The following is a 14692-nucleotide window of genomic DNA, read 5'->3' on the forward strand; positions in this document are numbered from 1 at the left end:
CTAACCCTTCCCGGTCACCTGTGCTAACCCTTCCTGGTCACCTGTGCTTAACCCTTCCTGGTCACCTGTGCTACCTATATACACATGCGACCAGTGACCCATGACCCCTCTAGTCTACAAAACAAGTAAAAAAATTACCCTTGACAGACAACATACAGACAACTCATAAACAGTCCATAATGGCTCCTACAGGTTTAGATAATGGTTCTGTGAGGTCAACTGAATATTATGTTCCAAACACTTGTGTATGTATGTATACTTGTCTTTACCACTCAGTCGTACATATAGCCAGCAGGTCTAGGGTTGGAGATTCATAGCTTAGCAGATGGTGAATTGTTACTGGCTACAGCCGACTCCTTACAGACCCAGTGTCTGACTACACCTAACCTAAGAGCACGTACGGCCTCATTCCAAGCAGAAACGATCACGTTTCAACTGTGTTTCCCACGTTCCACACTGGCCCTTGATTATTTCTTATATCGCCACCTCCACGTAGTCTGCAGTAGTGAGGGGCCGTTGTCCTCACCCTGTTTAGAGAGGTTAGTCTAGCTCAGAGCAGCATCTTATAACCCAGAATAACCTTGCCGGTAATGGCTTAATCGAATGTACTCTTTTTTCCCCCCAGCCATCTATAATTGGCTACAACAGTAGCCCATTCAATATCAGAGAACCATAACGACCTGCTGGATAAGAGGGTCTGGGCACCGAAGAGGAAAGAACAGGCTGGAGACGGGACTAAGAATAGGCACCCTTGGATCCTGGACCGCAAATGGGATTCGGGTTTTGGGTCTTTTTTCCAGCTTTGGCAGGGCCAGGCGTGTCCGTCTGCAGCTCCACATATGGAGGCATACCCTGGGAGTCAGGGACATAGACGCTGGCCATTTTCCCAGCCGACACAAAGGAGAGCCTGTTTCCCTGGTCGATTGGACCCTTCACTGTTCCTGTTTTATCAGCGGTGGTTCTGTGTCATTACTCAGGCGACTAGAGTACGGCACCATGCGGGTGTGCAGACCCACTCAACTGTAGTGAGGACATGGGTTAAAGGGTCAGCGCCACCACCGCTTCAGAACCAGAACCAATCACCATGCCTCTCTGGTCACGGGCCTGCACACACTCACATAGCCCAAGTACAAACATTTCCTCTGACACACTGCCCAATGTCAGCGGCCCACTTCAAACAGCTGTGGTTCTCTACTTGGCCGAAACAAAAGTTTGTTTCACACAATCTGCTTGCTTGACATTTTAACAGCGCTCTGCATCCAGAGAACAAAATAGCTGCTGTGTACAAGCACCATATTGTCATAGCCTTTATTAGCCTACACAGCAAGCCAGTCTTAAGCTATGACCCAAGAGGGGCTGGCTGTGACCAACCAATCAGGAAACACTGCTTTAGAACATCGGAACACCCACAAAGAAAAATGTGTAATGTGAATGTACTGGTTGTTTGTGCTTTATCACGGCAATGTGGTGACTCACCCTCTCAACGAAGCATTCGGCGATGGCAGCCGCATGAGGACTCCTCTCCAGGTCCTCCAGAAGCTCACTGTGGGAGAGACAGACAGACAGACAGAGGTCAGTTATGGGCCATGAGAACACCAGTACAGCAATGTAAACGTATCACTGCAACACACAGAGGTCATGGAAATATCACTGTAACTAGTCTACATCCCTGGGACTCATGCTCTACAAATCAGTACAACAGCTCTCAGTCATGATAAAAACACATCACTGTCAAATACTGCAACATCCATGTAACAACTACCCATAACACATAATGATGAGCACATACACTGCTATATAAAAATGGACAGCGCAGACATTTCTTGGTAGACACTGTGCAGTGCTTATGAGTGCATGTGAGTTTGTCAAGGTCTAGGACAGTTCATGAGAACTTTGTTTGGAGACTGTTATTCCGTCTCCACTGAGGCCCTTGGAGCTGGTGTCGAAGACGATCCTGGCAGGGACGGATCCCAAATCCCAACTCCATTCCCACAAAGGATTCATTCATGTCTCCCCTTCCCATCCATCCAAACGATCTCCTAAATGCATGCAGATGGGACACATCTAACCACACATCAGCCAACCCCAACCAGAACCCCCTTCCAGCTGTCCCACTACAGCCCCCCTCGCCTCCCCAACCCCCACACCTTACAAACACAGACCTGGATCAGACTACTTTTAACACCCTAGCCCCGTCATCACCATGGTCAGAACTCTTATGAAACACATAAGCAAGCTCTCTCCAGGAGCCTGTAACCTTTGATTAACCTCCTACTTCATGGATGTCAGTGTGGGAGAGAGCGGCGGGTCTCTCCGTTCAGTATCTGAATGAATCAAAACTATCGGTGCAGAATTTTCTTGGCTGGAGATGGTGGAAAAGGTAAGGAACAGTAGTGAGGAGGGGAGAGTTGAGGGACAGCGATGCGTTTTGAATTCTGGCTCCGATTAGGAGAAGATGGAGGTTGATGTGACTAATGGCTGTAATGGCAGTCTCTAGTGGTTACTGGGACATCTCAACAGAGACGACTAGCCTCACATTCCTGGACAGTAAGCTGAAACTGAAGGTGTCATTCACCGCAGCCCCATCAGCCCATATCTGAGGTGACACGACGTGATGAGCAGCCCATCTGCACTCAATTCATTAGCGAAGCCCAACTTCCCCGCATCTCTGAGAGGCCCGGGGCTGCCGGACTGGTCTGTCTCCCGGTATCCCCCCTCTTCCGAAGGAAAACAGAGAGGCGCTCTGTAAACACCCGGAGTTCGCCTTCATATGGACGGGGTGAAAAGTTTGGAGCGAAACCGCAGCCCTCCATTCCTTCCCGTCGCTCTCTCCTCCCTCGGAGACGAGGCTTGTTTCGCGGCTTCCCTCCGCGGTAAAGAGGGCGTCATTAGGGTTTTGCGGGAAACAAGGGGGAATTATGGGTGGTTTTTACCAAATGGCCACAGAGCAGGGTGTCTCTGCGTGCCACTGGCCCTGACTGATGTCTGAATCCTGTTGTTGACAGACAAAGACAAAGGGAAAGAGGGAACAAAGAACATGCCACCACGGAGACATTCCCCTCCATCTGCAAGAGCAAAGGGCTTACAACAAGACCACATCTGCAGGGCTGTAGCATGTTTGCAAACATTGGATTTAATTAAGGCTTGGCACTTACTAGCAGGGCCTGGTACTTTAAGACAAAAGCCCTGGAATGTATTTGGCTGTCAGGGCCTTGTAACCAACCCTACTAATTACTTTCCTAGCTTTTCCTTACTAAAACACTCCATCCATAGATGTTTAACAGAGACGCTCCATATTTGAGGTCATGGGGAAAACTAGTTTTAAATGAAGCCTACTGACAATCTACTGACAACCTACTGACACATGACAATCTGGTTATTAACGTATGTGCATTTGCTCCTCTTCTAGATAAGAGGGTGAACTGTGAGAGGAAAGAGGAGCCTCCTCCAGATGATCCTTCTACAGTCATATATTTCGCAAAGCGTTACAGTCAAACGGGGAGGGGGGCGTCACCTGCGAGGCGCACTGCATCAATGACCTCACACGCTCCCTCTCTTTCATTCTTTCCGTTGACGCACTTTTGAACCTCTCTTTTCACTGTGCTTGTGGGGAGCCCTAGTTTATTTACCTTCCATACAGCCAGTTTCCCCCCCTTCTCTTTTCCTCCTGTACGCCTCACTTCCCTCCTTTCTCCTTTAATAAGCATTCCTCTCTCATGGAGTGCGATCTCTGCATTAGATTAAAGCCCTTGCAGATCTGTTTCCTCTTGAGTAACGACACAGTAAGTGCCAGACAAAAACAACAGAGACCTATCTACATCCCTAAATCAGAGTGTTTATATGCACTTGAACCTTGCTGGCTTTATGTTCCCAATCCATTCCCTGAGTTTCCTCACATGCCGACTTCATCGCCTCTCTCAAAGTGAGAACTTCTTTCATGTGACACCGCATCCTCAGCAACACCAGCCACTCCCACATGAGCCACGGCAGATAAAAACAGAGAGCACGGTTTGGGGGACTGGCCCTTCCTGGATCCTAGCCAACCAGGGTAAGAGGGAAGATTCCCTCCCAGACAGACCTCCGGGTCACAGGGATGACTGTGAGCGGGTGAGGGGGCTTAGCACTCAGACTGACTCTGACTGGACAGGAGTGAGAGGGTAAGGGGTTATGCCTATCGTGCGGGACTTCATAGGAGCCGTGACCCGAGCCAAGCATGCAGGGGTCACAGTGTGGCCTAAATCACACATAGTGGAGGAACTAACCAGGCTTGACTAAATGTCACCACACACGGGCCACCACCATGAGCGATGGGCCCCAGAGCCCAACCCCCCCTACTGTACGTTCCACAAGCAACGCATCTACTCCATGAGAAGTTGAATGAATCAGACATACATAGCCACACATAGAAATAGAATTTCTAGAACGGGGAAAAGCCCCTCAGACCATTGCAATAATGATACTTCTACATTTCTATGGTGCCACGCGTCCACATTTCACCAGCAGTATAAGAAATAGCAGTGGTACACCAAACGGGTTATAAAACCATTATCCACAGCCACTGGAGGTAATTGATCTGTTTATACTGTAACGTCAGGAACTATCAAAATACGCTGTCCATAGCCAGCTTTGAAACCCGTGATACTATACAGAACACGTGTTTCTTATTAGGCTATTCTATCAGATCCTCTACCTCTCATTGTCATTCTACTGTACAGGAGCTGCACGCAACAACAACCAAAAATGTGTGTTCATTTTGAAACGTCTACGTTTCTAGTTTAAATGAACTTTGCGCGTGAGTCGTGGCTGGCTTTGCACCAGGCCTTAGACAGATGCAAGAGATAAACCATGGCACTCAAACAATGCAATTAAACATCGTTATGTGCAGTAGTAAAGTCTCTATCTCTCGGTTTCTTTGTTTCTGTGTTAGTCTACTGAGGATTCAATCGTCTCTGGCAAACTTTCCAAATGAGGGATTTGGAACAGAGAGACGAGAGAGAGGATGGGCAGGGATTCTAAGGAAGAGACAGTTAAGTCATCTTGATAAGCTCAGGCCTGACTGATCTCTCTGTCTCCGTGTCTGTCTATCGGTCACTCATTATGAGTTGGGTTAGAGAAAGGTAGAGGTCACTATTCCACGTCTTTGTCACGTATCCAGAGATAAATCTATAAGGTACTAGGCCAGTGATGCAGGATCCTTTTTCAGTGACAGACTAGACAATTTAGCACTTATCTGACTATCATAGTGGCCTGTTCAGCCACAGTTTCTACCCAGCGTGAATCTAATAAAGATGGACAAGATTGAACGCACTACTGGTCTTTGACTAAATACTAGAATAGTACAGAGTATGTCTGTCTGTCTGTCAGTCAGTCATGGCTGTACTGTTCACCAGGCTGTGCCCTGTCTCTTGCTGCGGTCTGCTCACAACAGGGTCCAGAACTCTACACCAGGCTTTGTCCACCGCGGCGAGCCACGGCAAACGACATCCGTATGCTGCCTGGAGAACAGGCCAAGAAAGTAGACATAACAACACCAGTGTGGATACAGGGGCTGCATACCGCAGCGATGAGGAGATGAGATTTAGAAAAGGCAGAACAAGAAAAAGGACGAGAGAGAAAAAGGTAGATTTTTTTCTCTACTTATTGGGGAATGGAGAGGATAAAAATGAGGTCAATCCTTTTTTTTTCCACAGATGAACAGTGTGCTACTTTGAGTGATGAAAAAAAGAAAGAGAGTTAGCAAACAATTCTTTTTTTTCTCCCTGGGTGCCTGTTAGGGAACTGACTGCTCTCATTCTGTTCATTACAAACAAATGTAATTTATGGCCTAGCTAGCCCCACGGCAACGAGCGATGGGGATAAACCCCTGGCACTGATGCACATACTTTACTGTACTGCAATGAGTTACACTGCACAGAACCTGGAGCAGACGGGAGAAATCCCTAACTCTCTCTCGCTCTGTTCCTTTCTGCAACAGTGAGGCCATTTCCCATGAGAACCGGGGGCAGGAAGCATATTGGAGTTGGAGAAGGGTGTGAGTACTTACTCATGTGGGGGGGGGGTATGTAATGAAAAGAGACGACTTGGCACGGGCCCTGAGACTGAAGTGTGAAAACAAGAGTGTCAGCAGGGGGGCAGGGCGAGGAGTGTTGAGGAAATATTTAAAATATGAGCGGTACTCTTCCCAGGGCTTCACTGGAAGCCGCCCGGGCCAAACTCATCCCTGCCATTTCTCCCTCCTCAACGTTCCCATCACTCAACTCAACTACTGACATAGTAATAATTCCTGTTTTTCATTGACACATTCACTATTCCAGACAAATAATCACAAATACTGTACCAATTGTATTTATTTATCTGTTATTTTACCAGGTAAGTTGACTGAGAACACGTACTCATTTGCAGCAACAACCTGGGGAATAGTTAACTGGGGATTATTAGGTGACTGTGATGGTTTGAGGCCCAGATTGTGAATTTAGCCAGGACACCAGGGTTAACACCCCTACTCTTACAATAAGTGCCATGGGATCTTTAATGACCTCAGAGAGTCAGGACACCCATTTAATGTCCCGAAAGACAGCACCCTACACAGGGCAGTGTCCCCAATCACTACCCTGGGGCATTGGGAAATTTTTTTAGACCAGAGGAAAGAGTGACTCCTACTGGCCCTCCAACACCACTTCCAGCAGCATCTGGTCTCCCATCCAGGAACTGACCAGGACCAACCTTGCTTAGCTTCAGAAGCAAGCCAGCAGTGGTATGCAGGGTGGTATGCTGCTGGCATAAACAATGCATCACTCCTGAAATGGGGGAAATGTATCAAAATCAGGCTACAGTTAGACAAAGTCAAATTGCTTGAGCAACTATAGTGAGCCAAAAGGTTGTCTCTTTGCTCTCCTGTAAACGGTTTCCAGGAAACATATAAATGGATCTCTACTTTCATGGTAAACAGCAATCTGAAAACATCTAGCCGGAGTGCAGCTCAGATACGCTGCCGTGCCACTGTGTACGGAACATAATCTCACACATATAATCAATCTCAAGCCTCCTTTGTGGTATGCAAAATCTGGTGAACCAAGACAGAAGACGTATACCTTAACCTTGAGCGCTGCTGTGACCATAACTGGGCTCGCTGGATAGTATCCCTTATTCCAAGTCTCTCTCTCTCTCTGCCTCTCTCTCTCTGCCTCTTCTCTCTGCCTCTCTCTGCCTGCCTCTCTCTGCCTGCCTCTCTCATACTCTCTCATACTCTCTCTGCCTCCCTCATACTCGCTCTGCCTCTCTCATACTCGCTCTGCCTCTCTCATACTCGCTCTGCCTCTCTCATACTCGCTCTGCCTCTCTCATACTCGCTCTGCCTCTCTCATACTCGCTCTGCCTCTCTCATACTCGCTCTGCCTCTCTCATACTCGCTCTGCCTCTCTCATACTCGCTCTGCCTCTCTCATACTCTCGCTGCCTCTCTCATACTCTCTCTGCCTCTCTTATACTCTCGCTGCCTCTCTCATACTCTCTCTGCCTCTCTCATACTCTCTCATACTCTCTCTGCCTCTCTCATACTCTCTCATACTCTCTCTGCCTCCCTCATACTCGCTCTGCCTCTCTCATACTCGCTCTGCCTCTCTCATACTCGCTCTGCCTCTCTTATACTCTCTCTGCCTCTCTCATACTCGCTCTGCCTCTCTCATACTCTCTCTGCCTCTCTCATACTCGCTCTGCCTCTCTCATACTCGCTCTGCCTCTCTCATACTCTCTCTGCCTCTCTCATACTCTCGCTGCCTCTCTCATACTCTCTCTGCCTCTCTTATACTCTCTCTGCCCCGGTGTCTGCACATTGTCTGTCTGGTAGGCCAGCCATTGTGTCTGCAGCACATTAAACGTACATCCCTGCCACCCAGGCTGCAGCCTGTACACAAGCTGCCTCGACACAGAAAGAGAGAGCGAGAGTGAGAGCATGGAGCAGAGGAGTGAGAGGACAGAGACAAGTGGAGAAACAGAGGAGAAAGGAGGGTAGGGTTTAAAAGCAGCTGCAGGAGAGATTTCACCACCATAGTTGTAGGATTTAACACGGATCAGAGCTGAGTGAAATTGAGCCGAGTGAAATGGAAAATATTCAATTTTCGTTGACAGGTGGTAACATTGATCACCATTAAGACATTGCACTGAGATGAAAGATGTAGCCTACCCGCGACATGCTAAGATCTACACAAAAGCATGAGGACACATCTCATCGACCCCAGTTCAGGGCTGATGCAGTCTAACAGCTGTGGTGACCAGTGAGGATGAGGTAGGTTGAACACGTAAGCAGACAGAGACAGAGAAAACACACACTAACCCACCTGTTGAACTCATAGATGTCCTCAATGTTGCAGAACAGAGTGCTGACTTCTTCCGGCTTGAGTGGCAGGTCCCCACAGTCAATGATGCAACCCAGGTAGTCCTGAGAGAGAGAGAGAGAGGGAGAGAGAGAGAGAGAGAGAGAGAGAGAGAGAGAGAGAGATACTGTGAATGTGATTCTGTACTGTAAATGCACGTCAGTATGTTAATTAACAAAATACAATCTTCATCATAATCTCATCATTCATACTTCATGTTCATTTGTTTCTGACTTCATAACACAAAATGCCTAGTTGCTGAACTGGACAAATGTCCCTTCTTTGTCCCTCCCCTGCGTCGTCCCTTCATTTCATCCAGATGATTCTCTGTTAGCTGTCTTAGGGTCATTTGTAATTGAATTATCATCAAGGCTTTCTTCATGAGAAAAAAACGTATACTTGAGCCCTACACCGATCCTTATTGTAAACACACCGAGAAGCCCAAGAAAGCAAACCTAGCAATTAACAAAGTGGCAAAGGCCTGACAGTTACAATATTTGTATTTTCCTTTCGTGCTCCTCTCTCTGACCTGGAAAATAAAGCCATGCTCTAGTCTCATGAGAAAAATGATATGTCCCACCTAAAAACACAGACTAATATCCCCAAATACCACCACCCTCAGGGCACGTTGCTCCGCAAATCCTGGGAGAGAGCACTCCGAGCTGGGCTAAGGGCCTTAGGAAAGAAGGGGGCTTCAAAATGTGGCTGGCCAATCCACAGGCCCAGAGCACAATACTCTCCAAGTCTCCCACCACCAATGTAGTGATCAGTAGTCAGGCTAAAAGGCCTTATCTAAGCTAGCTGTCAGCGCTTTATCAGAGCCCTCCAGGGCCCAATAGTCTTATAACCAGCAGGCTTTTTAAGTGGCCAACAAGCCCATCTGATAACGCCACATCCTACAGACAACTCTCTCTCCAGATGCCAACCCAGTGGAGAAACCACAAAGGATCCTATCCAGGGTTGCAGTTCATTCTGCTGGTCTGAGTTTAACAGAGAGATCTGAGTAGCCGTGAGGGTGGCTGCGGCCCACCCAGAGACCCAGTTACCATTCTGGCCAGCGAGAACAAGCCAACAACAGAAAAACAAAGCGCGTTAAAATAACATGAAGCCAACTTGACTGCAAAAATAAACGGGTGTGAATAAACAAACAGACAAAGTATGCATGAGAGAGGGGGGTGGGAGGGGGTACGAGGTGGGGATTGCAGGGCGTTAAGACCGGGAAGGGAGCTTCAATGGCCCCCAAACCTGACGGAGTCGAGCAGAGTGGAGCGCGCCTAGGGTACATTCCTGGAGGGTAAAATGTGGAGTTTTATGTTGTTGCTTTGTCTCCAGTTGTGTTTGTTTCCAGAGCCACCGGGGTTCTGGGGAAAGCAAAACAGGCCAAGGTGGGGCAAAATGAGGCGAAAATAAGTGGGGCTCCCGTCACACTCATCACCTTTTAAATGCAAGGGTACACTGGCACTGTAATTACTGTCGACTTACAGGCAGTCAGGGGTGAACAAGAATTCCCCCTCGCGCGCGCGCGCGCACACACACACACACACACACACACACACACACACACACGCACACACACGCACACACACGCACACTCCTTTGGGAGGGAAATTAGGGCCCATAGCAAGAGGAGGAGAGAGAGAGACAGACAGATGCATGAGAAATTGACAGAAGAAGAGAGAAGACAGTAAGAATGAGGAAGAGACTAGAGGGGAAAATTGAGACATAAGAGGGTTAAACGCAAGAGAGCACAAGAATAGAAAGGCAGAAGAAATTGAGAAAGAGATAAATGTTTCACTATGAAAGGAAGAAAGACAGCTAGAATGAAAGAGAGAAGGAAAGAGAGAGAGAGAAAGAGCGAGAGAGAGAGAGAGGCCAGAGCAGCCGGCAGGTTTTGGTCTCTTTGTCTGAGAATCTAGGTTGGAATTTGGAGAAAGGAGCTTGTCCCTCTGTGCTGCCTGCGAGGGCCCCTCCATCCCCTCTTCATGTGCCCCAAACTGGGGGTTACAGCCAAAGAGAGGCTAAAAACGCTCCGTTCCCCCAAACCCCCACCCCCAATTTCCTGTCCTATTTGGCAGGAGTACAGCGAGAATGAAAGGTGGCTTCGCTCTCCCCGGCTCGCCCCGGCTCTCCCCATTTTCTCTTCCTGTGTCTTCCAAAACACTGTATGTTGCACATTCAAGACCTATAGGAGCAATATGGGAGCTCACACATGCACAACATACAGAAGGCAAGCTAATAAACTGTACACACACACACACACACACACACACACACACACACACACACACACACACACACTCCAATCATCATACTTGGTTCTTATTACCAGCAACTTTGACATCATCCCTGGATCAAAACCAGATTTCCATAACTGGTAAAGGCTGAGCCTAATGAATGCTCGAGCCGATAGACATCACATGTGCAACTCACACAGTCAGCACTCTGGATCAGCCAACACCGAACTCCATTCCATCAACTCAGGGGCCCACAGATCGATAAAACAGCCGTGGTCTGGCCCAAATCACTGTCCGCAAAAACAAATGTATGGACATTTGATCTGGAAGGCATCCCTGCACAGGCTAGCTCAGTCAAATGCCTGCTCTTTTTATTGGCTCGTAAAGGCTGAACTTCAAAAGAACTGTCAAGCAAAAGGAACAAGGGTTCCATTTCAGCCATTCTAACCCATACCCCACACACCTATCATCACATGTCCTGAAGAAATGTTCTCTTCCTCTCTCTTTTCTCCCACTCCCCCTCTCTGTCGTAACCACACACACACACACACACACACACACACACACACACAGAGATGCACATTTAACCCTCTGCTCTCAGCCCCGTTCTCCCAGAGTGCTGATTGCACCACCTGCTGACTTCCACTTGCTAATGAGTGCCATTGGCAGCATTCCCTCTCTGTCTCCACATCAAAGCAGAGGCAGAACCCCTTAATCAGATCACTCCAGCACCGATCTGACCTGCATGAACCACACTGTCTTGCACCTCAACACTAGCCCTAGGTCCATCAGGTTGGCTTTCATAATAAAACATAAAAAGAAAATACAACCAAAAAGGTTGTTTAAAGATGATCAAGTAGCTATCAACAAACTGTTCAACTAACTATCCATGAGCCTTTACCCTAGCCATGCCCCTAACCTGAACCCTTATACCACCATAACCCTTAAAGGCTCTGCACGGTCAATCCAATGTCTGAAGTGGCCGTACATCCAGAAGGCGAGGTCAGTACAGGTGCATCAAAGCTGGGACCGAGAGACTGAAAAATAGCTTCAATCTCAAGGCCGGCAGACTGTTAAACAGCCATCACTAGCACAGTGAAGTGGCTGCCTACATACAGACTTGAAATCATTGGCCACTTTATTACATGGATCACTAGTCACTTTAATAATGTTTACATACCTTGCATTACTCATCTCATATGTATATACTGTATTTTATACCATCTATTGCATCTTTCCTGTGCCGCTCTGTCATTGCTCATCCATATATTTATATGGATATATTCTTATTCCATTGCTTTAGTTAGATTTGTGTGTATTAGGTAGTTGTTGTGTAATTGTTAGATTACTTTTTAGATTTTGCTGCACTGTCGGAACTAGAAGCACAAGCATTTTCGCTACACTCGCAATAACATCTGCTAACCATGTGTATGTGACCAATGACATTTGATTTGATTTGATTTACAGCATTTACTGCAACGCAGCCTCCGCAGGCGTCAGGGCTCTCATACTTCTTGTACTTAACGGAGCAGAGCTGTTGTGAAGGAAGTTGTCAAGGAAGTGAGTTTGTGTTTATACAGGGCCTCCCACCCTCACCAACTGTCAGCCAATCCTGTCAATGCAGAGCTCTCCGCATTGTTACACAATTTGAGAGGTGCACGGCGATGTGGTACGGAGCTTGATTTGGTCTCTGCATGCCTCTGGAAGCTCCGCAATTGCATCACACATACCGACCACATTTTCAGATCAAGTATAAATGGACTTTTAGCCTAACCTCTACACAATATCTAAACCTAACCCTAACCCTACACCTAAATCTAACCCTAAACCTAACCCTATAACTAAACATAAACCTAAACCTAACCCTAAACATAAACCTAAACCTAAACCTAATCATAACACTAAACCAGGAAAAGAGATGCAAATTACTTTTTCAAGGGAGCGCTGGCCAAAACAAAAATGAGACATCAAAGTGATGTCACTTCCTCTATTCCTTTTAAAGGCTGTCTTTCCTCTCTTTTCCTCCTCAATCCCGTAGAGAGACTCCTGATTCCTGACATACCTTAATTCTTAGGGCTGAGATCCCGCTAACGGGATCGATATGACAACAGCCAGTGAAATTGCAGGGCGCCAAATTCAAAACAACAGAAATCCCATAATGAAAATTACTCAAACATACAAGTATTTCACACCATTTTAAAGATACACTTCTTGTTAATCCCACCACAGTGTCCGATTTCAAATAAGCCTTATGGCGAAAGCACCACAAACGAGTATGTTAGGTCAGAGCCAAGTCACAGAAAAGCACAGCCATTATCCCAGCCAAAGAGAGGAGTCACAAAAATCAGAAATAGAGATAGAATGAATCACTAACCTTTGATGATCTTCATCAGATGACACTCATAGGACTTCATGTTCCACAATACATGTATGTTTTGTTTGATTAAGTTCATATTTATATCAAAAATCTCAGTATACATTGGCGCGTTATGTTCAGTAGTTCCAAAAACATCTGGTGTTTTTGCAGAGAGCAACATCAATTTACAGAAATACTCATTATAAATGTTGATGAAAATACAAGTGTTATACATGGAATTTTAGATACACTTCTCCTTAATGCAACCGCTGTGTCAGATTTCAAAAAAGCTTTACGGAAAAAGCAAACCATGCAATAATCTGAGTACGGCACTCAGACCCCAAACAAGCCAAAAAGATATCCGCCATATTGTGCAGTCAACAGAAGTCAGAAATAACATTATAAATATTCACTTACCTTTGATGATCTTTATCAGAATGCACTCCCAGGAATCCCAGTTGCACAATAAATGTTTGTTTTGTTCAATAATGTTCATCGTTTATGTCCAAATAGCTCCCTTTGTTAGCGCGTTTGGTAAACATATCCAAACTCACGAAGCGTGTTCACTAGGAGCAGACAAAATGTCCAAAAGTTCCGTTACAGTCCGTAGAAACATGTCAAACGAAGTATAGAATCAATCTTTAGGATGTTTTTAACATAAATCTTTAATAATGTTCCAACGGGAGAATTCCTTTGTGTGTAGAAAAGCAATTGAACAGAGCTCGCTCTCACGTGAATGAGCGTCACGAGCTCAAGGCATTCTGCCAGACCTCTGACTCATTCCCCTCTCATTTGGCCCCACTTCACAGTAGAAGCATCAGACAAGGTTCTAAAGACTGTTGACATCTAGTGGAAGCCTTAGGAAGTGCAACATGACCAATATCCCACTGTATCTTCAATAGGGAATGAGTTGAAAAACGACCAACCTCAGATTTCCCACTTCCTGGTTGGATGTTTTCTCAGGATTTTGCCTGCCATATGAGTTCTGTTATACTCACAGACATCATTCAAACAGTTTTACAAACGTCAGAGTGTTTTCTATCCAAATATACTAATACGATGCATATATTAGCAACTGGGACTGAGTAGCAGGCAGTTTACTCTGGGCACCTCTGGGCACCTTATTCATCCAAGCTACTCAATACTACCACAGCCATGAGAAGTTAAAAGTCACAGCTAAATCCTCTAGTTCCATCAGCTTCCAATGGCAATATGATAAATGTGTTGACTGTCGTCCACCCAAAGGGCCTCTGACTCAACAACCACACTCTGTTCCTTCTCAAACGAATCATCCATCTGTGTGTGTGCGTGCATGTAAATGTGCGTGCACGAGTGTGGTATCAGTGTGTGTGAGTGTAAGTATGTGTGTGCGTATGCAAGGATACGTTAGCGTGTGTGAGTGATCAGTCACAGACTCCTCATTGTCACAAGTCAGCTGACCCTGTCGGATAGGAGTATGAAACATCCTTTTGAAGAAATGACTTGGATTTACTGCTGCTTTCATCCTGTGCCATGCCCTCCTCTTGCCCGCTTCGCGTTCCACCTGGGCCACTGATGGATGTAGCCACAGAGGCACACCGGGAGGCCAGACAGGGCTCTAAGATGGCCACTGAACGAGGAGGGGATGAAAGCATTGTTCACATTTTACTAATAGGAAGCTGGTGGGAGAGTCGAGGAGTTCTTCCGTAGAAAAGGGTTGAAAAACTGCTGACACAACTATAGTATCCATGA

The 14692-nt window shown here is 46.6% G+C and overlaps 1 protein-coding gene across 6 annotated transcripts in view; it reads right to left on the bottom strand.

Annotated features, from left to right (window-relative positions):
• LOC112266065 overlaps positions 1-14692 on the bottom strand; it is a 73187-nt gene that overhangs the window by 15967 nt on the left and 42528 nt on the right. For all 6 annotated transcript variants that reach the window (XM_042295928.1, XM_042295930.1, XM_042295929.1 and 3 more), the window contains 2 exons: positions 8336-8436; positions 1477-1543 (listed from right to left, as the gene is read on the bottom strand). In XM_042295928.1, coding sequence (XP_042151862.1) covers positions 1477-1543; positions 8336-8436 — 168 coding nt within the window. The remainder of the gene's footprint in view (positions 1-1476; positions 1544-8335; positions 8437-14692) is intronic.

This window comes from Oncorhynchus tshawytscha, linkage group LG13, assembly GCF_018296145.1.
Source record: "Oncorhynchus tshawytscha isolate Ot180627B linkage group LG13, Otsh_v2.0, whole genome shotgun sequence".
NCBI lineage: Eukaryota > Metazoa > Chordata > Actinopteri > Salmoniformes > Salmonidae > Oncorhynchus > Oncorhynchus tshawytscha.